The sequence below is a fragment of the Rutidosis leptorrhynchoides genome, chromosome 11, assembly GCF_046630445.1.
Source record: "Rutidosis leptorrhynchoides isolate AG116_Rl617_1_P2 chromosome 11, CSIRO_AGI_Rlap_v1, whole genome shotgun sequence".
Taxonomy (NCBI): Eukaryota; Viridiplantae; Streptophyta; class Magnoliopsida; order Asterales; family Asteraceae; genus Rutidosis; species Rutidosis leptorrhynchoides.
This window is the reverse complement of record NC_092343.1, coordinates 123,258,170-123,282,665: the sequence shown is the minus strand read 5'-3', so window position 1 is coordinate 123,282,665 and position 24,496 is coordinate 123,258,170. Positions and strand designations below refer to the sequence as shown.

At 35.7% G+C, this 24,496-nt stretch overlaps 3 protein-coding genes across 3 annotated transcripts; all 3 read right to left on the bottom strand.

Annotated features, from left to right (window-relative positions):
- Positions 1-6,115: 6,115 nt before the first annotated feature.
- LOC139874915 (uncharacterized) lies at positions 6,116-12,982 on the bottom strand. The gene is made up of 7 exons (XM_071862306.1): positions 12,881-12,982; positions 12,749-12,780; positions 12,517-12,614; positions 8,644-8,743; positions 8,394-8,445; positions 6,727-8,253; positions 6,116-6,181 (listed from the first exon to the last, which is right to left on the bottom strand). The coding sequence occupies exons 1-7, from the start codon at positions 12,980-12,982 to the stop codon at positions 6,116-6,118; spliced, it is 1,977 nt and encodes a 658-aa protein (XP_071718407.1).
- A 4,100-nt stretch (positions 12,983-17,082) lies between these two features.
- Positions 17,083-18,069, bottom strand: LOC139874914 (uncharacterized). The gene has a single exon (XM_071862305.1). It carries the CDS (start codon positions 18,067-18,069, stop codon positions 17,083-17,085), a length of 987 nt encoding a protein of 328 aa, XP_071718406.1.
- Positions 18,070-18,766: 697 nt separating this feature from the next.
- LOC139874913 (uncharacterized) lies at positions 18,767-19,843 on the bottom strand. Its single transcript, XM_071862304.1, has 2 exons — positions 19,721-19,843; positions 18,767-19,561 (listed from the first exon to the last, which is right to left on the bottom strand). Exons 1-2 carry the CDS (start codon positions 19,841-19,843, stop codon positions 18,767-18,769), a joined length of 918 nt encoding a protein of 305 aa, XP_071718405.1.
- Between the last annotated feature and the right edge of the window lie 4,653 nt (positions 19,844-24,496).

Sequence of the window (24,496 nt, the reverse complement as noted above, 5' to 3'; positions counted from 1 at the left end):
ATGATGACTAGGCTTCGGTCCGGACTGATGCAAGCTTGCCTTTCAAAAAAAAAAAAAAAAAAAAAAAAAAAAAAAAAAATTGGCCAGTTTCTTTGATAATTTTGTAATAATTGTTCATGTTGTCTTTCACATTAGTATTTGTTATTTACTTTCATATTCAATATGAATATGAATGATATCTATAGTGTATTTTAAAGACCGATTTGGAGTTTCTATTTGCATAAAATACATGTACATGTATGTGTATGCGTAATACATATATATTCATGTATTATAAATTATAAATATAATAAATGTTATAATTCAGTAGGCTTATAACTACCTTTAGTGGTTTGATTCTTGATGTTATAATTCAGTAGGCTTATAACTACCTTTAGTGGTTTGATTCTTGATGTTATAATTCAGTAGGCTTATAACTACCTTTAGTGGTTTGATTCTTGATGTTATAATTCAGTAGGCTTATAACTACCTTTAGTGATTTGATTCTTGATTTAGAATACTAATAATGAAGTGTAAGAACAAAGATGATAATGGAGAGAAAGAAAGAAACACTTTGTAAGTGTGAGAAATGGTGCAAGTTTAATGCTTGCATTCATGAGTATTTATAGCCTAAAATCTCAATATAAAAATACATACTTTGTGTACCAAAATTGACTATATGTATACACCAAAATTGACTATCCATATCTATATTATTATTATTATTATAACACTCCCCCTTGGATAGCAATTTTATTTTGTTGAAGATCAACTATAAATTACTGTCTCGTTAAAAACCTTGCTAAAGAAAACCCAGTGGGAAAAAACTTTAGCTAAGGGAAAAAGAGTGCAGCATGGAGTTGACTCCCCCTCAAGTAGACATCGCTTCAGCTGTTACATCTTTTGAACATGTCTCATGCCAATGTTATGAACGTGTGTTCTGAAAATAGCAGTTGGAAGTGCTTTCGTGAAAAGATCAGCAGAGTTTTTGCTAGATTGCACATATCTCATTTCAATCTGGTTGTCCTTAATGAGATTTTGAGTGTATGAGAAGAATCTAGGTGGTATGTGTTTTGTTCGGTCACTTTTGATATACCCTTCTTTCATCTGTGCTATGCAAGCTGCATTATCTTCATAGATAGTTGTTGGACTTTTATCGCGTTCTAGTCCACAAGAATCAGTAATGAGTTGTGTCATTGATCTCAACCAAAAACATTCTCGAGTAGCTTCATGTAATGCAATCACTTCGGCATGATTTGACGATGTAGCAACAAGTGTTTGTTTTTGAGAACGCCATGATATTGCAGTACCTCCATTTAGGAATACATATCCAGTTTGAGATTTAGCTTTATGTGGATCAGATAAATAACCTGCATCTGCATAACCAACCAAATCTTGTTTTGATTCGTTAGAATAAAATAATCCTAAATCAGTAGTTCCTCGAAGGTATCGAAATATGTGTTTGATCCCATTCCAGTGTCTTTTGGTAGGAGCAGAGCTGAACCTTGCCAACAAATTAACTGCAAAAGAAATGTCAGGTCTTGTACAATTTGTAAGATACATAAGAGCTCCAATTGCACTAAGATATGGTACTTCTGGTCCAAGAATGTCTTCTTGATCTTCACATGGACGAAATGGATCAGCTTCAACATTGAGTGATCTAACAACCATAGGAGTACTTAATGGTTTTGCCTTGTCCATATTGAAACGTTTCAAAATCTTTTCAGTATATGTTGTTTGATGTACAAGTAAACCATTAGGCATATGCTCAATTTGTAAACCAAGGCAATACTTGGTTTTTCCGAGATCTTTCATTTCAAATTCTTTCTTTAGAAGTTGAATGGCTTCATGGATCTCTTTATTTGTACCTATGATGTTAAGATCATCAACATAAACAGCTATGATCACATATCCGGATGTTGTTTTCTTAATGAAAACACAAGGGCAAGTAAGATTATTTGTATACCCTTTGCTTATCAAGTAATCACTTAATCGGTTATACCACATACGTCCCGATTGTTTTAACCCATATAAAGATCTTTGTAATTTAATCGAATACATTTCTTTGGGTTTTGCATTTGATGCTTCTGGTACCTTAAATCCTTCAGGTATCTTCATATATATATCACTATCAAGTGATCCATATAGATAAGCAGTCACAACATCCATGAGATGCATTTCTAAATTTTTAGAAACTGCCAGACTGATTAAGTACCTAAAAGTAATTGCATCCATAACAGGAGAATAAGTTTCTTCATAATCAATTCCCGGTCTTTGAGAAAAACCTTGAGCTACAAGTCTAGCTTTATACCTTGTAACTTCATTTTTCTCATTTCTTTTTCGGACAAAAATCCATCTGTATCCTACAGGTTTCACATCTTTAGGAGTGAGAATGATGGATCCGAAAACTTTTCTTTTATTGAGTGATTCTAATTCAGCTCGTATTGCTTCTTTCCATTGAGCCCAATCATGTCTATTTTGACATTCAACCATAGATGTTGGTTCTGGATCATCATCATTATTCATGATGTCATATGCAACATTAAATGAAAATTTCTCATCAAGATTTTTCATTTCATTTCGGTTCCATAATATTTTTGAATATGCATAATTGATTGCAATTTCTGTATTGACATCATCAATCTCCTCTGCAGTAGGAGTACTGATTTGTGGTTCTTCTTGAACACTTTCTTTTACTTCATTATCAGCTGATTTTCTTTTTCGAGGATTTTTATCCTTTGAACCGATTGGTCTTCCACGTTTCTGACGTGGCAAAGATTCATGAGTGACGTTATTGCCAGCTTTTGGAATTTCAATTCGAGCTGGAGTATTTACTGCTGGTATATATGATTTTGTCACCGTTTTTGTATCTGTAAATGCATCAGGCAATTGATTTGCAAGTTCTTGTATATGCATTATCTTTTGAACTTCTGTCTCGCATTCTTTTGTGCGAGGATCAAGATACTTTAATTGAGGTTCACACCATGAAACATCATTTTCTTTATTTTTCATTTCTCCCCCTAATCTAGGGAACAATGTTTCATTAAAATGACAATCAGCAAAACGTGCTGTAAAAACGTCACCTGTCATAGGTTCAATATACCTTAATATTGAAGATGTTTCATATCCAACATATATTCCCAACCTCCTTTGAGGACCCATTTTTGTACGTTGTGGTGTCGCAATTGGAACATACACTGCACAACCAAATGTTCTAAGATGGGAAATATTTGGCTCTTGACCAAAAGCAAGTTGTAGGGGGGAATATTTATGACTTGCACTTGGTCTGATGCGAATCAATGCAGCAGCATGTAAAATTGCATGACCCCATATAGATACAGGGAGTTTTGTTCTCATTATCAATGGTCTAGCGATTAACTGTAAACGTTTAATCAATGACTCGGCTAAACCATTTTGTGTATGCACATGAGCAACAGAATGTTCAACAACAATTCCTATAGACATGCAATAGTCATTAAATGCTTGAGATGTAAATTCACCAGCATTATCAAGTCTCACCCTTTTAATGGTGTAATCAGGAAAATGAGCTCTCAATTTAATAATTTGGGCAAGAAATTTTGCAAATGCCACATTACGGCTTGATAACAGACAAACATGAGACCATCTGCTAGATGCGTCTATTAGAACCATGAAATATCTAAATGGTCCACATGGTGGATGAATTGGTCCACATATATCACCTTGAATTCTTTCAAGAAACATTGGTGATTCTTTCTCAACCTTAAGTGGTGAGGGTCTAGTTATCAATTTTCCAAGAGAGCAAGATGTACATGGAACCATTGTATCATGATGGATTTTTCTATCCTTTAGTGGATGTCCATGAGTACATTCAATAATCCTTTTCATCATTGTTGATCCTGGATGGCCTAATCTGTTATGCCATAAACTGAATACACCAGGATCAATATATTTTTCGTTAACTACCATATGTATTTCTGGTACATTTATATGTGTATAATGTAATCCAGAACTAAGTCTTGGCAGTTTTTCAACCACATGACTCTTGTCAGTGATACTTAAATATTTCTCATTTTCTGTTGTCACTGACTGATAATCATACCCGTTAAGGTATATGTCGGAGAAACTCAATAAATTTCTGCTTGACTTGGGAGAAAATAAGGCATCATTTATTAAAAATTTTGTACCATTTGGTAGTATGAAATTTGCCTTTCCTATCCCTTTTATCAAGTTAGCAGGTCCTGATATTGTATGTATAGTTCCTTCCGTTGGTTTTAGATCAATAAAATATTTCTCGGATTTAAGTATAGTGTGTGTAGTTCCACTGTCTGCTATACAGAGATCTCCACCACTTGATTGATGTTGTATTCCAGCAAAATTCATATTGAACTTCATATATAAGAAATAAATACAACAACAACAACAACAACAACAGTACCCAATACCACTTGAGTGGTGTATGGGGGAGGTGAGATGTAGACAATCCTTCCCTTATCCGAGAATAAAAACAAGTCATTTCTCCACCCAGAAAAGTAGAGAAAGTCATCCCTCTCTTTATTCGGCGGATAAAGAGATTGCTTCCGAGTGGACCTCCGGCCTTTTTTATTTATTTATAAAAATAGTAAAAAAAAAAAAAAAAAAAAAAAAAAAATATATATATATATATATATATATATATATTAAGACGCTATGAAAATGATAGAATCAAAATTTCATGGGTTTAAAAGTCTCCCTGAAAATCAATTTAGGCTCTAATCGGCTAAAAAATAAAAAATAAAAAAACTAATACTAGTACTAGTGTTAGTAAAAAATAGTTAAAAGCAATAGTAATAATATTAATACCACAAATAATATTAATAATTAATATTAACACACCCATAATACAATAATAGTAATAATAATAATAATAATAATAATAATAATAATAATAATAATAATAATAATAATAATAATAATAAAAATAATACTAATAAAAGTAATAGTAGTAGTCGTAATAGTACCAGTACTAGTAATACCAAGAGTATTATAGTAGTAGTAACAATAATAAAAATAATACTAATAGTAATAGTAATAATAATAATAATAATAGTAATAATAATAATAATAATAATAATAATAATAATAATAATAATAATAATAATAATAAAAATAATAATAATAATAAAAACTAACAATAATAATATAGAGATAATAATAATAATAAATAAAGTAATAATAATAATAAAAAAGTAATAAAAAGCAAAAAAAGCAAAAGTAAGAAACCTAATGAGAAATACTATTAAAAATAAAAAAATAACATAAAAGGACGTAACCCTACTCGACTATTCTAATTCTAGCCCTCCACGCACTCCTATCAGAAGTCATGTCCTCAGTCAGCGAAAGCTCCCTCATGTCGAGCCTAAGTCTATCCATCCACCTACGTGTAGGTCTACCCCTTCTCCTTACGCCATCGACCGTGAGTGCCTCGACTCTCCTTACCGGGGCAATACGAGGTCGCCTCATCACATGCCCAAACCATCGAAGCCGTTCTTCCCTTAGCTTGTCGATGATGCTACAGACTCCAAGGTTTTCCCTAAACACACCATTTGGGATCCTATCTAACATGGTTTTACCACACGTCCACCTAAGCATCCTCATTTCTGCTACTTCCATCCTTCTCTCTTGGGCCTTCGTCATTGGCCAACATTCTGATCCGTACAACATGGCAGGTCTAATAGCTACTTTAAAGAATTTCCCTTTTAATTTGAGTGGTATCTTCTTGTCGCACAAGACCCCTTTCGCCGCTCTCCACTTCAACCAACCTACCTTAATACGATGAGTCACGTCTTCGTCTATCCTCCCCGATTTGTGGAGGACCGAACCTAGATATCTAAACGACTCTTGTGGGTGCAAGATCTGGTCCCCAATGTTGATAATCCCTCCACCATTTAGTTCATCCTCACTCCTACTGAATTCGCACCTAAGATATTCTGTCTTTTGTCTGCTGATCCGTAACCCATTTTGTTCTAAGGCCTCCCTCCATTGTTCTAGTCTTCTGTTAAGCTCCTCATTTGATTCTGATACAAGCACGATATCATCGGCAAAAATCAGACACCAAGGGATGTTCTCTTGTATTCCTCGAGACAGCTCGTCTAGAATCAAAGCGAAAAGGAAAGGACTAAGGGCCGATCCCTGGTGCAAGCCTACTTCTATCGGGAAATACTCTGTGTTTCCCACAGGCGTCCTGACACAGGACTTCGCCCCATCATACATATCCATAATAGCTCTAATATATCTACTTGGGATACCCCTAACATTAAGTGTCTTCCAAATCAGCTTTCGCGGTACGCTATCATAGGCCTTTTCTAAGTCTAAGAAGACCATCTCTAGGCCCTTTTGTTTCTCCCTATACTTCTCCATAACGCTTCTTAAAATATGAATTGCCTCCATCGAAGAGCGCCCTGGCATGAAACCAAATTGGTTTTCTGAAACCGTAGTCTCGCGTCGAAGTCTAGTCTCAATCACTCTCTCCCAAAGCTTCATAGTATGACTAAGTAATTTTATGCCTCTATAATTACCGCAGATTTGGGCATCCCCTTTATTTTTGTAAATAGGGATAATCTCGCTGAGTCTCCATTCCGTAGGCATTTTATAACTTCTAAGCGTCTTATTGAAAAGACACGTCAACCACCTGACACCATCCTCGCCCAGGCACCGCCACGCCTCTATTGGGATCTGGTCAGGTCCTACAGCTTTGTTTCTACCCATATTTCGTAGTGCCGAACTTACTTCTTCCTTCCTGATTCTCCTACAGAAACTGTTGTTCCGGAATTGTCCTATTCCCAAGTCCTGCGGAACTTCTTGGCGCCCAGGTCCTTCACCCACGAAAAGAGTTGAGAAATACCCTTCCCATCTTTTCCTAATTTCTTCTTCCTTCACTAAGGTTTGACCGGCTTCATCCTTGATAAACTTGATGTTATCTATATCCCTCCTCCTACGCTCCCTAGCTTTTGCAATCCTGTAAATATCATTTGCTCCTTCTTTGGAGTCTAGTTTCCTATACAAGTCTTCATACGCTTTATCTTTTGCACGGGCAACGGCCTTCTTAGCTTCTCTGTTGGCTTCTTTATACCTCTCTTCTGCCCTAGTTCTATCTTCACGTGTCCCGTCCCGGCATGTAATGAGCTCCTTAAACCTCTGTTGCTTAAGTGCGACTTTGGTTTGAACCTCATCACTAATCCACCATGATTCTCTATTAGACTTATGTCCTCTCGATGTCCCTACTGCCACACCTAAGGTTTCCTTGGCAACATCCCTAATAGCAGATGCCATCCTATTCCACATCTGATCTGCGTCCATTTGAGTAACGGTATCCATTCCTGCCTCTACTCTTTCCAACACTGAAGTTTTAAAAGTTTCGGCTTTCCCTTCAATCAGATTCTTCCAAAGGATCCTAGGTTGGACGGGTCTCACTCTTTTAGTAACCCGCCTCTGCAGAACCAAGTCCATGACCAATAATCTGTGTTGGGTGGAACAAGTCCAGGTAGTCAGGGCTCTACAGTCTCTGCAAGCTCTAAGGTCCCCTTTGCGAAGCAGCAAATAGTCAATCTGGGTACTATGTCCCCCACTGTGGAAAGTAGCTAGTTGTGCTTCCGTCTTCCTAAAGAAGGAGTTTGCAACAACCAGTTCGTGGGCAACAGCGAATTCGAGAATAGATCGTCCTTCTTCATTCCGAACTCCGTACCCAAAGCCCCCATGGACACCCGTATATCCGTCCGAGATCGTTCCTATATGACCATTAAGGTCTCCCCCAATAACCAATCGGTGGTCGGCGGGGCAACTCCTCACAACTTCATCTAACGCTTCCCAAAAGCGAACTTTTTCATCATCTCCTAAACCAGCATGGGGTGCGTAAGCGCAAATGACCATGTAAGTCTCCTCCTGGATAACTACCCTAACCGACATAATCCTATCGCTACACCTATCCACACCCACAATATTATCCTTATAAAGGGGTCCTATAAGGATCCCTACCCCGTTTCTAGCTACTCTAGAACCCGAGAACCACAACCTGTAGTCGTCCACGTCAACCGCCTCTTCACCCCTCCATCTGGTCTCTTGAACACACAATATGTCCACTTTACTCTTACGTAGCGTATTTACAAGTTCATGGGCTTTGCTAGTCAAAGTTCCTACATTCCAACTACCTACTCTAATCCTAACGCGAGTATCTCTACTCCCTCTAGACCTACCCGCCCCTAAACTAATAGGACATGACCTCAAGTAACCATGCGTATGTGACGAGTTAATCTTACCCTATAAACAGCGCACTAAGTAGAAAAGAGTTGCTAAAGACACAGTAGAAACAACTAGCAAAAACGCTAACGATAGCAAGAGTGCAAAAAAAAAAAAAAAAAAAAAAAAAAAAAAAAAAAAAAAAAAAAAAAAACAAATACCGTAATAAGTAGTAACAGGAATAACAGGATTCCTACAGGTTGAAAATCAAAGCTACAGGTTGAAAAACAGTAGGTATATGGGAAAAAAATGTAACTAAAAATAATAAGTAGTTATATGTAATGAAGAATCAAATAGAAGTGTAAACAGCACCGTTAGGTGCAAAAAAGGTAGTAGAACAGAAAAGTTAAGGGTCAGAGAAAACAAACACGGCCTTGTAAGAACAAGGGAGTTCCGGCAACCGGCGGCTACCGGCGGCACAGAGGTAGCAGAGCAGATAGCAAATTAGCGAGGTTTCTGGTTCGCAAGGACTTTTGCTCCAAGCTCGGTAATATTCCCTGCAAAAAAAAACCTGAAAAAAAAAAAAAAAAAAAAAAAAAAAAAAAAAAAGTGACCGGAGTACTATTCCGGCGACCTGACAGGCAGCGCGTGGCGGCGCGTGGAGAGAGGTTTGTCGGCGAAAGTTGTACTCTCAGGTTCGGAAAATTGCTGCGAGTATAATGATGACGATTTCGACTTCCAATTCGATCGGATCTAAGAGCAAAATGTGTTCAAATGTATGAGGTGGTTGTTTGCTTTTTTGGGGTGGAGCAAGTCAGAGAGAGAGAAAAAGACGTTAGAGAAAGAAGGAAAAGTTTTTGTCAGTGACGATTTATTAGAAATTGTAACAATCTTTTAAGAAATAAATAGTGAGTACATTAATATTACACAATATTTTAAACGCAAATAGATAGTACTGAAACATTTAGCAAACATAATGACAAAGACAGACGATATTAAATCGTTTATTTTTCAAAAGACACACAACTTAAACATTCAAGAAATCTTCATATAAATCAGATGGTTTCTCAGTGACTGTTGGATCAATATTATCCACAAAATTTACTTCCTTTTCTTTACCTTTCAGCGAATCCTGATACATCTTAACAAGATGTTTAGATGTTCGGCAAGTATTAGCCCAGTGGCCCATTCTACCACATCTGTAGCAAGATTCTTCAGAATTTTTAGAAGAATTTTCTTCAACATCTTGTTTAATGGGCTTGTTTTGTGGTTGATATTTATTTTCGTGGATTACTATTTCTTTGACCACCACGGCCACGACCACGACCACGTCCACGCCCATTACCATTACCATAAGGATGGTTTCTACCATAGTTATGGCTTTTGGCATGATGATGGTGATGGTTATTATAACCACGACCTTGCCCGCGTCCTTGTCCCTGTTTATAATTTATTTGCAGTATTTGCTTCAGGGATTGCAAGTGTACCAGTAGGACGGGATTGCTGATTTTTCATTAATAGCTCATCATTTTGCTCTGCAACTAAGAGATATGAATTAAGTTCAGGATATGTTTTGAACTTTAGCATTCTCAAATTTCTTTGCACTGTGATGTTTGCAGCATTCATTGTGGAGAAAGTTTTCTCCATCATGTCTGCATCACTAATTTCATGTCCACAGAATTTAAGTTGTGAACATGTATTATACAGAGCTGAGCTGTATTCATTTACTTTCTTAAAGTCTTGGAACCTTAATGTTCTCCATTGTTCCATTGCAGCTGGAAGTAAAATTTCTCTTTGATTATTGAATCTGCTTTTGAGACCTTCCCATAAAACATGGGGATCTTCTACAGTCACATAATTATTTTGTAAGCATTCATCAATATGTTGATGAATAAAGCAACATGCCGTAGCTTGTTCTTTTTCAGAACAAGTGTTGTTTTCATTTATGGTTTCAAGAATGCCCATTGATTTAAGATGCATTTTTACTTTTATAACCCATGGCATGTAGTTGTTTCCAGTTGATTCTAAAGGAGTAAATTTAAGCTTTTCCAGATTCGACATTTTCTATTATCAAAAATTAAAACAAACATCATGATAAATTAGAGTCAATTTATATTCATAAGTATATAAACATTAAACATAAATTTAATATAACATAAATGATAAGTAGGTGACAGTGTCGACCATGTGTAAGCAATCATAAATAAATGTTATATAACAAAAATATAAATATTAGTAAACATAAATGAAAATTTGGCGACAGTGTCGACCATATATTTTTTCAGGTGGTATAACCGACCTATATCATTCTGGTGGTATAACCGACCATATATCATTTTGGTGGTATAACCGACCATATATCATTTTGGTGGTATAACCGACCATATATCATTTTGGTGGCAGAGCCAACCATATTTAGTATTAAGATTATCGTGCTGATAACGTGTTATAATTCAGTAGGCTTATAACTACCTTTAGTGGTTTGATTCTTGATGTTATAATTCAGTAGGCTTATAACTACCTTTAGTGGTTTGATTCTTGATGTTATAATTCAGTAGGCTTATAACTACCTTTAGTGGTTTGATTCTTGATGTTATAATTCAGTAGGCTTATAACTACCTTTAGTGATTTGATTCTTGATTTAGAATACTAATAATGAAGTGTAAGAACAAAGATGATAATGGAGAGAAAGAAAGAAACACTTTGTAAGTGTGAGAAATGGTGCAAGTTTAATGCTTGCATTCATGAGTATTTATAGCCTAAAATCTCAATATAAAAATACATACTTTGTGTACCAAAATTGACTATATGTATACACCAAAATTGACTATCCATATCTATATTATTATTATTATTATAACAATAAATATGAATGTGAATATATATGTATAATAATAAATTGTGAAAAAATGAGCTAACCTTTTTAAATAGTCAGAAAGTACTGCAATAGAGACGCACAAGAACTTGGCCAACTCCTTTTAATTTTCACCAGATTTTTTTTTCTTGTTGACGATAGAACCGTAACACATGGTTATTGTAATGGGTCTCACGGATGGCGCCAAATGTTCAAGCATATTTCCACCGAATGTTGGATACATGCTTGAGTGCAATAGAGGATGGTTTATTATGTACAGCGGCTTTATCCTCCGGTCCGGTTACCGTGATACCCTAGACGAGATAATGATTTCGGGAAGGTGGTTATGGCTGTTTTCCTGCCATCGAGACGTGTCGATTGGCGGCTAGGGAAAAACCCTACACTTGTGTAGGTAAAATCCTAGAGGGGAGAGGAGAGCGTTTGAGCTTCCAGAATGTGTGTGTGTGTCTTTAGGGTAGAAGTGCTGCCCTTTATTTATAGAGGCAATATTAGGAATTTAGAGGAAATTGCTAATGGACCGCTAACGGGTCAGGCTCAAGCATAAGACCATATATTAGCCCGATGCGCTATGCGTATCATAAGATACTAACTTAAAAACTTGAAAAAAATAGATGCGTATATAGAAATTGACACAAAAAAATTGGGTGTTGTTGTAAGACACTTTTAATAAAGATCATGTGAAAGGTTAAATTAAAAAAAAAATAATTAAAACACAAAACTACACCTAAAATATGCTTAATAAGTAGATAGAGTAGTATATAACCCAACGTGAGTATGTCGTTTACCTCCCTTAAACTACAAAAATAATAGTTCTCTTTAGTATTAAAACACAAAACTGCACCTAAAATATGCTTATAATAAGTACATACCCTACGTGAGTATGTCGATTACCTTCCTTAAACTACAAAATCAGAGTTCTCTTTAGTATATATGGAAATTAAACGAGCACAAGCTTTCTTTTCACCAACACAAGAGCAAGGAGAGTGGTACCCGTCTCCACCTCGTCGCACTCAAGGTGACTGAGTCACCCACTCCCCACCCTCTTCGCACATGCCCGTTTTCCCTCTGTCAGTCGCATACGTGACGTGTTTTGAGGCAGCCAACTTTTATATTTATGTTACTTTTTATACCCCAAGTGACATAGGACACCACTTCCCACTTTTTCTTACTCAGCAAGTCACGCCCGACATGCCAAGTGACCTGGGTCACCACTCCCAGTGCTCTAATCAACTAAAACCTACTCACTAACACCTGAAAAATTCATATAATTATGTTAACACATTGTTGATGACATAATAAATATACTAAAATACTTCATCGACATTACTCTCTACATGTGAGGATTCACTGCCCCCACAATCAGTAGTGTAAAACTTTTTAACAACCTTAAAAAATACATAATTTCTTCCTCTGTGTATAATGATTCACTGGTCCAACAAACAATAGCTTAAAAAAAATTTAGGTATTACTATGATTGTTTATCAGATCCACATTATTTGAATACTGAATATGCCCTGTAAGGCTGTAATGTTGAAATATCATAGCATCATCAGCAAAGTTTTTATTCCTACATTATCATCAATAAAAGAAAGACTAAAAAAATGAGAAGAGTTAAGAACATACATAGTACTTTATTCTATAGTTGACCTAATTAACATGATGCAATAAATAAAAAAACATTAGTAGTAAACTCATGAAAACTTGATGCCAAGTAATTCATGTTCATTTAACCTCTAAACAATCATACAATCAAATAGACTATAGCCAATTATATGGAAACACGAGAAAATGGATATTAACTAATCATCAAACTAAACACATCCAGTTTAAAACAATAATATCATCAATTTGCATGACTCTGATCATTCCACAAAGTTGAAAGCCTGAACCTAAAACATCACCATTCACAAAGAGAACCAGTTGATCACAGTCCATCTTTAAACATAATCACATCCTATTTGTTTATTGAAATTTTTTACTTGAATTGCAAGGAGACTATTTTGAACAAGTGTTTTGGGTTGATATAACTTGATCAGGACCATATTAACACTTCAAAATATTATGGTTTGAGCTTGAAACTGTCACCAAAACATATTAACACAAGCACAATATTAAGGGAGGAATTTCTAAAAAAATGATCCACATTTCATTACAAACCACAACAATTGTAAATGGGTCAAGATGTCAACATTGTTGATCAATCCTAGATTATCCTATAAAGGCTAATCAAGGATTGAGTGCAATGAGGGGTATAATGGATATCGATTAGGATTTTGAGACCTTATTGTCATATTTCGTTAAGTGCTAAACGATCAACAACCATGTCCCGGTCTTCATAAATTACCTTAACCAGCAAAGATCAGGTCTTGGGCAAACTCACGAGAGAGATCAATATGGCTAGCGCAAATCTTCCAGAATCAACAACCTTAAATGAGATGTCAAGCTCCCTATTTATGGGTTTTGAGGCTTACACGGAAGTAAGATGTGCGGGCACTTAGGCATTCCGCACAAGTACTGCGAGAACCCTTCGCACTCTTTAGTATTCCGCGCAATTTCACCGCATTCAATAGCATTCTTCGCAGTTTACTTGTTTTGCACCTTTTGCCTTTGAGTAGCTTTTCGCACTAAAAAATATACATATACATGCGTATGTATATGATCAAGTCCCCCCAGTTTATTGTGTTTCATTTTTGCAGAAAATGTAATACAATAAACTCTAAAAATAAAAAATTGTAGTTTGTCTGTTTTGCGAACCATTTACGCGCAGTCTTTATGCGAAGATGCATTTCACTTTCTCAACGGCTAGTTTTATATTCGTTGATTGATGATTCTTGCGTTTATAGTCGTTGATCCAAGATGCTGTTGAATTTATTCCATCAATATATATACATTTTGATTATCATTTCATCTAACACACGTTATCTCTCATTTCTTTCTCATTCATATTAATTGTCAACACATTCTTCTCTTTACCAACTTACAGCGTGCACAAATAATTTTTACTTCTATTTATCAACATCATGAGGGTTTCAGAGATTGAGAAGAAAGATGACACCAAACAATTTCTTGCTGAGAGACTCAAGAGTCCCGAATCAAGATCATCTAAACCTGCACACAAATCACCTACCACCAGCACAACAACTGGAACTCCAAGCAAACGCCTCGCTACGTCTCCTCTCTTTGGATCTTCAAAGAGGACTACGCGTTCCAGCTCGGTTTATCCTACTGAATCTGAGACTGGTAATGTTCACACGCTGCGTTTTATTATTTTTGCTTTAAGCGACACCTATAGTGTATTTTATATTAACGCGTCTTTCTAATATGCCTTTTCAGCAGAAACAATCATTACTCCACCACCAACAACGCAATCAAGTTCTTCACCAACATTCGATCTTTCCAAGTATTGAGATATTTGGCATACCCCATCCAGCGCACTAAAATCCATTAAAGTGGATGGCCTGCAAGGCTACTTATGCGCATCCCCAGAAGCTGCTCTGGATCAATGACAGCACATGAAGTTAGGCTCCCCCCCCACCCACCATGATTTGCGCGCTGAGTTTAGCAAACTCTCACATAGCGAAGCATTCAACTGCTTTGCTCAAAACTTCTTTATGACGTTTGCATCTGCATTTGATGCAATGTCTCGTCAAGAAAAATTTCTTGACTTTTTGAAAAAAGAACAAGCCAAACACACAATCACCCAATCACAGTTATCCTCCGCCACCGCAGAATTACAAGTAGCAAAAGAATCCATAGAGGATTTGAAAAAATAACTGTCCAAAAAAGCAATTGAAAAGGACAATCTTCAAGCAGCACACGATACTATGAAAAACAAACTCATTCAATCTCAAGCCGATCTGACAGCAGCTTTATCCGCAAAAACAACTGCGGAATCTAGCTTCGCAAGGCTTCGCGAACATTTGCCTGAACTTGGGCAAAAAATCATGGATTCAGCCGATGTTTCTCAACGATTTGAAACATATGTTAGTGCACTTCAACAACTTGAGCGAGTCAAGTTTTTGCAAGGAATTAGCAAGGTGACTGTATTGCCGGAGCCAATGCCGGAATACATTGAAAAACTTATTTGTCCTCTTGAAGAGGCAGAGGAGATGGTCGCATTGGCCAAAGACGAAATTCGCGTTATTCCTATTCCGAAACTGGACGCAATAAGTCAAAATAAAGATGCTCCCATCGAAGACATCATTAAATTAGACTTAAATAGTAAGGAATAAGATTTCGCAATCACAAGCAGATCTCTAAGCGCATTTATTATGTTTTCTTTCGTTGTAATCTCCGCAGTATCATAATAAAATTTCCATTTATCAATTGCAATTGTTTTTATTTATATAGCGCTTTAAAAATAATATTCATAATTACCAGTATTGTCCTTTGCAATTTCACTGTTTATTATTGTGCACATAACAAACAATTACTTTATGCGAAACAACCTGTATGCGTGTGCTTTTTTGCACATTATGAATCTTCTAAGTCCGTCGAAACGATCCTTAGGTATAAATTTGTGTTTATTGCGAAGCATCCAAGTATGTCTAGATCTAATACTTTGGGGTAATTTTTTCAAGTTTTCATTCCTTTCGCATACACTTTGAATTATTTTTGTTAACAATCAAGTGGTCTTTACCATCACTTGTATAATTTCAAATTTATTACTTATGCTATGTTTCAAGTTCACAAGTTGCGCACAAATTTATCATTGCTGTTACTAAGAAAAATTTGAAATTTGTTCATCTCGCATATCATTACAAACATAATTCTGCTTCATTTATGAGCACAAATCATTATATTGTACATAGAACTACGCACACTTCCTTTCATTATATGTAATATCTTTTCAACAAAGTAGCATGCCACGCGTTAGGTATAGGACGCCCTTCAATGTCCTGGAGCTTATAAGAACCTGCAGCATGGATTCCCACTATTTGGTATGGTCCCTCCCAATTGGGCCCCAACTTTCCAAGTTTTTCAGCACGGCTTGCTTCATTGCCTCGCAAAACCCACTCTTCAACATCAAAGGCTAACGCGCGCACTTTCTTGTTATAATACTTGGCAATTTGCTGCTTATTGTTTGCTTCTCTTATCACAGCCATAAGCCTGCGTTCCTCAATGAAATTTAAATTTTCACAAATGCCATCTGCATTCGCACTTTCATCAAAATTAGCAACTCTATGCGTTTCAACAAAAACCTCCGCGGGGATCATTGCCTCTGAACCATATTCAAGGCTAAAAGGTGTTTCGCCCGTACTCTTCCTGAAAGTCGTGCGATGAGCCCATAATACATTTGATAGTTCATCAACCCATCCATTCTGCTTTTCATTCAAACGCTTTTTAATGCCGCTAACAATATCGCGGTTAGTTACTTCGCATAGCCCATTTGCTTGCGGATGTGCTACCGATGTAAATTTTTGAATTATATTCAATTCCGCACACCAGCTTAGAAATGGATCTTTGGAAATCTGTGACCCATTATCACTTACAAGTTCTCGTGGAATGCCAAATCTGCACACAATGTATTCCCATACAAAATTCCGCACTTGTACTCCGGTTATTGTGCGTAAAGCTTTAGCTTCCACCCATTTAGTGAAATAGTCGATAGCCACAATCAGAAATTTTACATTCCCCGCACCTGGTGGGAATGGCCACACAATATCAATGGCCCATTTATAAAACGGTCATGGCGAATCAATTGGGATCATATCATGTCTTGGTTTTCTATTCTGCGGCGCGTGCCTTTGACAACTTTTACACCTTTTAACCATTTGTGCAACATCGCGATACAGAGTAGGCCAAAAGTAACCCATTCGCATTATTTTTGCCGCAATAGTTTTGTAACCTGAATGAAGAGCACAAGATCCGCTATGCACTTCTTCAACAATTGTTGCAGCCTCTGCGGGTCCTACACACCGAATTAATGGTCCTAAATATGATTTGCGATATAATACATCATTTTCAATCAAATACATAGGGGATCTTTCCCGCACTAAACGAGCTTCCCTCTTGTCCTCTGGTAATGCATTATTTCAAAAATAGTGTACAATAGGATCCATCCAATTCAGTTTAACTTCTTCAATTGCCGCAACAATCAAACTACCATCAATGGACTTATTGGGGAGTTCTTCTACCCAGACCTGCTTTTGAAAGTGTGAAAAAGTCAATGCAGCAAGTTTGCTTAACGCATCCGCCTTTTTATTTTGACTTCTTAATACTTGCGATAATTCGAAAAATTCAAATTTCTCTGCGAATTCCTGCACAAGTTTTAAATACTTCTGCATGGACAACTCATGAGCTTCAAAAGAACCATTGAATTGATTTTCCACTAACTGCGAATCAACATATGCGCATAACTGGGAAATACACATTTTATGCACCATATTTAATCCCGCAAGCAGTGCATCATATTCAGCTTCGTTATTTGTCACATCAAAATTAAAACGCAGCGCGTATGTGTGTTCTTCTCCACTCGGGCTTGTCAATACCAACCCCGAACCCGCACCTTCGATACACGATGCACCATCTGTATACAAATCCCAGATTTCATGTTGAGGTGGTTTTAATTGCGTTCTTTCATGGATAACCTCAAGTTCACCCGTCATTTTTTCAAGGTAATCTGCCAAAACCTGACCCTTTATAGATGTACGCGGCAGATATGATATTTCAAATGCTCCAAGCTCGATCGCCCATTTGGCGAGCCTTCCTGATATCGCAAGTGTGCTCAAAACGTGTTTAACCGGCAAATCAGTTAAAACATGTATTGGATGACCCTGAAAGTATCTGCATAACCTTCTTGACGTTAAAACTAACGCGTAAATAAAATTTTCAATCAGCGCATAGTTTATTTCACTTCCCGCAAGCGCCTTGCTAACGAAATAAACTGGCTTCTGGACTTTATTCCTTTCCGCAACAATCATCGAACAAAATGCTTCATTCCCAACCGAAATATAAAGATATAATATTTCCCCATCCACAGGCGCAATCAATGTAGGTAACGTAGCAAGTAATTGCTTCATTTCCTGAAATGCCTTATCTGCATCTTCTGTCCATACAAAGTTCTTCTGTTTTAAACACCCTTTAAGTGTGCGGAAGAAAGGCAACTGTCTTTTCGCAGCCTTTGACAGGAACCTGGTTAAATCCGCGATCTTTCCAGTTAAACTTTACACTTCTTTAACAGTTTTAGGCGCGGTCATGTTTTCAATTGCGGCTATTTTCTTAGGATTTGCTTGTATGCCTTGCTCAGTAACATAGTACCCTAGAAATTTGCCTTCCCTTTTGCCAAAGCTGCATTTAGACGGATTCAATTTCATATTAATCTTTCGCAAATTTTCAAATATTTCTTTCATATCAAGCAAAATGTTTTCTTGCGTTTTGCTTTTTATGACAAGATCATCAACATAAGTTTCAAGATTGTGGCCTATCTGGCCTTCAAACGCTTTATCAATTAATTGCTGATAAGTTGCTCCCGCATTCTTGAGTCCAAAAGGCATTTTAATATAACAATAAATGCCTTTTTCAATATGGAATGCGGTTTTTTCCTCGTCTTCTCGCGCCATTGGTATTTGATGATACCCTTTTGCAGCATCCAAAAAGCATTTGTAAGGATAAGCATGCAAAGACTCCACTTTAAGATCTATTTCAGGAAGCGGATAGTTGTCCTTTGGACAAGTCTTGTTTATGTCTTTAAAGTCTATGCACATCCTCCATGAACCATCAGGCATTTTTTTTTACCATTACTGGGTTTGCAACCCATGTTTGATATTTTACTTCACGCAAAATGCTTGCATTAACCAATTTGGTGACTTCCGCACATAACCATTTCATGCGATCAGGGGCCATTCCTCTGCGCTTTTGCACAATTGGTTTTAGTGCAGGATTTGCATTTAATCTATGTTCCGCAATGCCACGCGGAACTCCAGTCATATCTTGTTCACTCCAAACAAACACGTCCATGTACGCAACAAGCAATTGCTTAATCTTCTTTCTTATCTCCTCATTCAACTCGGTGCCAATTTTTACTTTTTGATCGGGATATCTAGGGTTTACAACAACCATGTCATCTTCTATAATTTTGTGCGCAACAATTGCATCTTGCGTGCTTATAGCAGCACAAATTGTCTGCATAGCCATAGAATTTATTGTTGCCACACCCTTGCAAGTAGTGAATTTAACCATTCCATGTATTGTAGATGGCACTATGCCAAGCTTACGCAACGCAGATCTTCCCAACAACATGTTATAATGCGAGGCAGCGCGTATAACATAAAAATATAACTGCGCTTGCCTTGTCAATTTCACATCTATTTCATCACGCAACTCAATTTTAGGTGATATTTGCCCCATGGGCCAGGCAGATTCACCTGCGAAACCAGACAAAGATATCGCGGTTGGCCTCAATTCTTTTTTAATACATTCTGGTAATTGACGAAAACACTGCTCGTATATCAAATCTCTGCTACTACCAGTGTCGGCATGTATTTTTATAATTGTTATTCCAGTATCGATGATCTTACACGATATGACTAGCGGTGTGTCATAAATATCGCGGTTTTGCTCAAATGGGAAAGTAATAGGCGCGAGTTGTCATTTTTTAAGCATTTCTGCTGCTTTTCACTTTTTAGGCCCTTTCTTCTTGTGTATTGTGCTTATTATTTTCGTATCTTGTACCTTTTGAAGCTCGTTTGGTGAATTTTTGTTCAAAAAACTTTTGCGAGCTTTATGCACCTTCAAATTCATATTCGCCTCATTTACAACCTTTTTGGTAGCTAAAAGCTTTTGTTGCTTCGTCATTTTGTTAAGCTCACAACTTTTGTTAAAGAGATTACGTTTTCCTGCAATATAACGAAGAAAATAACACGATTAGAATTGGAAAATGAGTTGAATAGCTCGGTTAAAACGAACGCAAATTTCTCATTTCAATTCTATTCGTCTCCCACGGATGGCGCCAATTGATCAATCCTAGATTATCCTATAAAGGCTAATCAAGGATTGGGTGCAATGAGGGGGCATAATGGATGTCTATTAGGATTTTGGGACCTTATTGTCATATTTTGTTAAGTGCTAAACGATCAACAACCATGTCCCAGTCTTCATAAATTACCTTAACCAACAAAGATCAAGTCTCGGGCAAACTCACGAGAGAGATCAATATGGCTAGGGCAATTCTTCCAGAATCAACAACCTTAAATGAGAGGCCAAGCTGTAGTGACCTGAACTTTTCCATGTTTATATATATTATTTGAGATTGATATTTACATGACTAAATGTTTCCAACGTGTAAAGCATTCAAACTTGTTAAGACTTGATTAAATGAAATAAGTTTCATATAGACAATTGATCACCCAATTTGACCGGCGATTCACGAACGTTACAAAATTATTAAAACTACATGTTGTGGTATATATAGACATATATATGTGGTTGACATAAGATTATGATGAGTAAGTATCTCACTAAATATATTAATAATGTGTGATATACATAAGAAATGAGATTACTAAGTTAAGAAACTCGAAATGATATATATAACGATTATCGTTATGATAACGTCTACTAAATACATATGTATCATATTAAGATATATTGATACACTATATTTAAAATGATAAAATGATATTTAAATATATCATTAAGTGTGTTAACAATGAACTACATATGTAAAAACAAGACTACTAACTCAAGAATTACGAAACGAGACTTATATGTAACGATTATCGTTGTAACGATATTTTAATGTATATATCATATTAAGAGATATTCATACATCATAATATCATTATAATATAATAATTTAAAATCTCATTTGATATAATAAACATTGGGTTAACAACATTAATTGAGATCATTAACTTAAAGGTTTCAAAACAACACTTACATGTAACGACTAACGAAGACTTAACGACTCCATTAGAATGTATATACATGTTGTGTTTTGATATGTATTCTTGCACTTTTTAAAGACTTTAAGACACATATCAAAGTACTTCTACTTAACAAAAATGCTTACAATTACATCCTCGTTCAGTTTCATCAACAATTCTACTCGTATGCACTCGTATTCGTACTCGTACAATACACAGCTTTTAGATATATGTACTATTGGTATATACACTCCAATTATCAGCTCTTAGCAGGCCATGTGAGCCACCTAACACATGTGGGAACCATCATTTGGAAACTAGCATGAAATATCTCATAAAATTACAAAAATATTAGTAATCATTCATGACTTATTTACATGAAAACAAAATTACATATCCTTTATATCTAATCCATATACCAACGACCAAAAACACCTAAAAACACTTTCATTCTTCAATTTTCTTCATCTAATTGATCTCTCTCAAGTTCCATCTTCAAGTTCTAAGTGTTCTTCATAAATTCCATAAGTATAGTTTCATAAAAATCAAGAATACTACCAAGTTTGCAAGTTTACTTCCAAGCTTTCTAATCCATTCCAAGTAATCATATAAGATCAAGAAACCTTTGTTATTTACAGTAGGTTATCTTTCTAATTCAAGGTAATATTCATATTCAAACTTTGATTCAATTTCTACAACTATAACAATCTTATTTCGAGTAAAAATCTTACTTGAACTGTTTTCGTGTCTTGATTCTGCTTCAAGAACTTTCAAGCCATCCAAGGATCCTTTGAAGCTAGATCCATTTTTCTCATTTCTAGTAGTTTTTTTCCAGAAAACTTGAGGTAGTAATGATGTTCATAACATCATTCGATTCATACATATAAAGCTAACATATTCGAAGGTTTAAACTTGTAATCACTAGAACATAGTTTAGTTAATTCTAAACTTGTTCGCAAACAAAAGTTAATCCTTCTAACTTGACTTTTAAAATTAACTAAATACATGTTCTATATCTATATGATATGCTAACTTAATGATTTAAAACCTGGAAACACGATGAACACCATAAAATCGGATATACGCTGTCGTAGTGAAATCGGGGGCTGTTTTGGTTTGGATAATTAAAAACTATGATAAACTTTGATTTAAAAGTTGTTCTTATGGGAAAATAATTTTTCATATGAACATGAAACTATATCCAAAAATCTTGGTTAAACTCAAAGTGAAATTATGTTTTTCAAAATGGTCATCAAGATGTCGTTCTTTCGACGGAAATGACTACCTCTTTAGTAATTGACATGTAACTTAAATTTTTGACTATAAACCTATACTTTTTCTGTTTGTATTGTTAAATTATAGTTCAATATTAAACCATAACAATTTGATTCACTCAAAACGGATTTAAAATGGAGAAGTTATGGGTAAAACAAGATTGGATATTTTTGATCTTTTTAGCTACGGGAAATGTTTAACAAATCTATACAAATCATATCCTAGCTAACTTATATTGTATTATACATGTATTCTAATATATTATGTAATCTTGGGATACCATAGACACGTATGCAAATGTTTTGAAATATCATATCGGCCCATGTATATATATTATTTGGAACAACCATAGACACTCTATATGCAGTAATGTTGGAGTTTGCTATACATAGTTGAGGTTGATTCCAAAAATATATATACTTTGAGTTGTGATCTAGCCTGAGACGTGTATACACTGGGTCGTGGATTGATTCAAGATAATATATATATCTATTTATTTCTGTACATCTAACTGTGGACAACTAGTTGTAGGTTACTAAGGAGGACAGCTGACTTAATACACTCAAAAATCTTTAAAACATAATAAAAATGGTTGTAATTATATTTTGATCATACTTAGATATATATGTACATATTGGTATAGGTTCATGAATCGATCCATTGCCAAGTCTTATTTCCGAGGAAGGAAATATCTGTGAAAGTGAGTTATAGTCCCACTTTTAAAATCTAATATTTTTGGGATGAGAATACATGCAGGTTTTATAAATGATTTACAAAATAGACACAAGTACGTGAAACTACATTCTATGGTTGAATTATCGAAATCGAATATGCTCCTTTTTATTAAGTCTGGTAATCTAAGAATTAGGGAACAGACACCCTAATTGACGTGAATCCTAAAGATAGATCTATTGGGCCTAACAAACCCCATCCAAAGTACCGGATGCTTTAGTACTTCGAAATTTATATCATATCCGAATGGTGTCCCGGAATGATGGGGATATTATTATATATGCATCTTGTTAATGTCAGTTACCAGGTGTTCACAATATGAATGATTTTTATCTCTATGTATGGGTTGTGTATTGAAATATGAAATCTTGTGGTCTATTGTTACAATTTGATATATATAGGTTAAACCTATAACTCACCAACATTTTTGTTGACGTTTAAAGCATGTTTATTCTCAGGTGAATATTAAGAGCTTCTGCTGTTGCATACTAAAATAAGGACAAGATTTGGAGTCCATGTTTGTATGATATTGTGTAAAAACTGCATTCAAGAAACATATGTCGATGTAATATATTTCTATTGTAAACCATTATGTAATGGTCGTGTGTAAACAGTATATTTTAGATTATCATTATTTGATAATCTACGTAATGTTTTTAAAACCTTTATTGATAAAATTAAAGTTATGGTTGTTTTAAAAATGAATGCAGTCTTTGAAAAACGTCTCATATAGAGGTCAAAACCTCGCAACGAAATCAATTAATATGGAACGTTTATAATCAATATGAACGGGACATTTCAGTTGGTATCCGAGCGTTGGTCTTAGAGAACCAGAAAATTTGCATTAGTGTGTCTTATCGAGTTTGTTAGGATGCATTAGTGAGTCTGGACTTCGACCGTGTTTTCTTTAAAAATGATTGCTTAACATTTTTGTTGGAAACTATATATTATTAACATGTAAATATTATGTGATATATTAATCTCTTAACATGTTTGATATTGTGTGATAGATGTCTACCTCTAGCACAAATTCCATTGACTCACCTAATAATAACGAAGAGTCGAATATATATTGGCAAGATTCACAAGTTCCCGAAGAACCGGAAGAAGAGGAAATGGAACCGGAAGAAGAGGAGCTGGAAGAAGAGGAACCAGAAGAAGAGGAACCGAAAGAAGAAGAGGTTCCGGAGGGGGGAATAGTAGGAACCATAGAAAACCAGTCAAATAAAATAAAATCCTCAACCAATGGACCAAAGTTAATAATGGTCAATGGTGTTTCCGCTAAGGAAACAAAATATTGAGAAAATTACCAATTTTTCGATGAATCGGATCCTGATGAGGATTCCGATGATGTTATAGAAATTACCCCGACCCAATTTAATGAGGCAAAAGAAAATAATAAGGGAAAAGGCATCAAAATAGAGAAATCTGATTCCGACCCCGATGAACTTTATATGTACCGTCAACACCCGTATTTTCAATATCGTGACAATAACCCGGGAACCTCTAAATCACCAGGTTTTTCTAAACCAATGTGGAAAACGACAGCTCGTATTAGAGGAACATCATATATCCC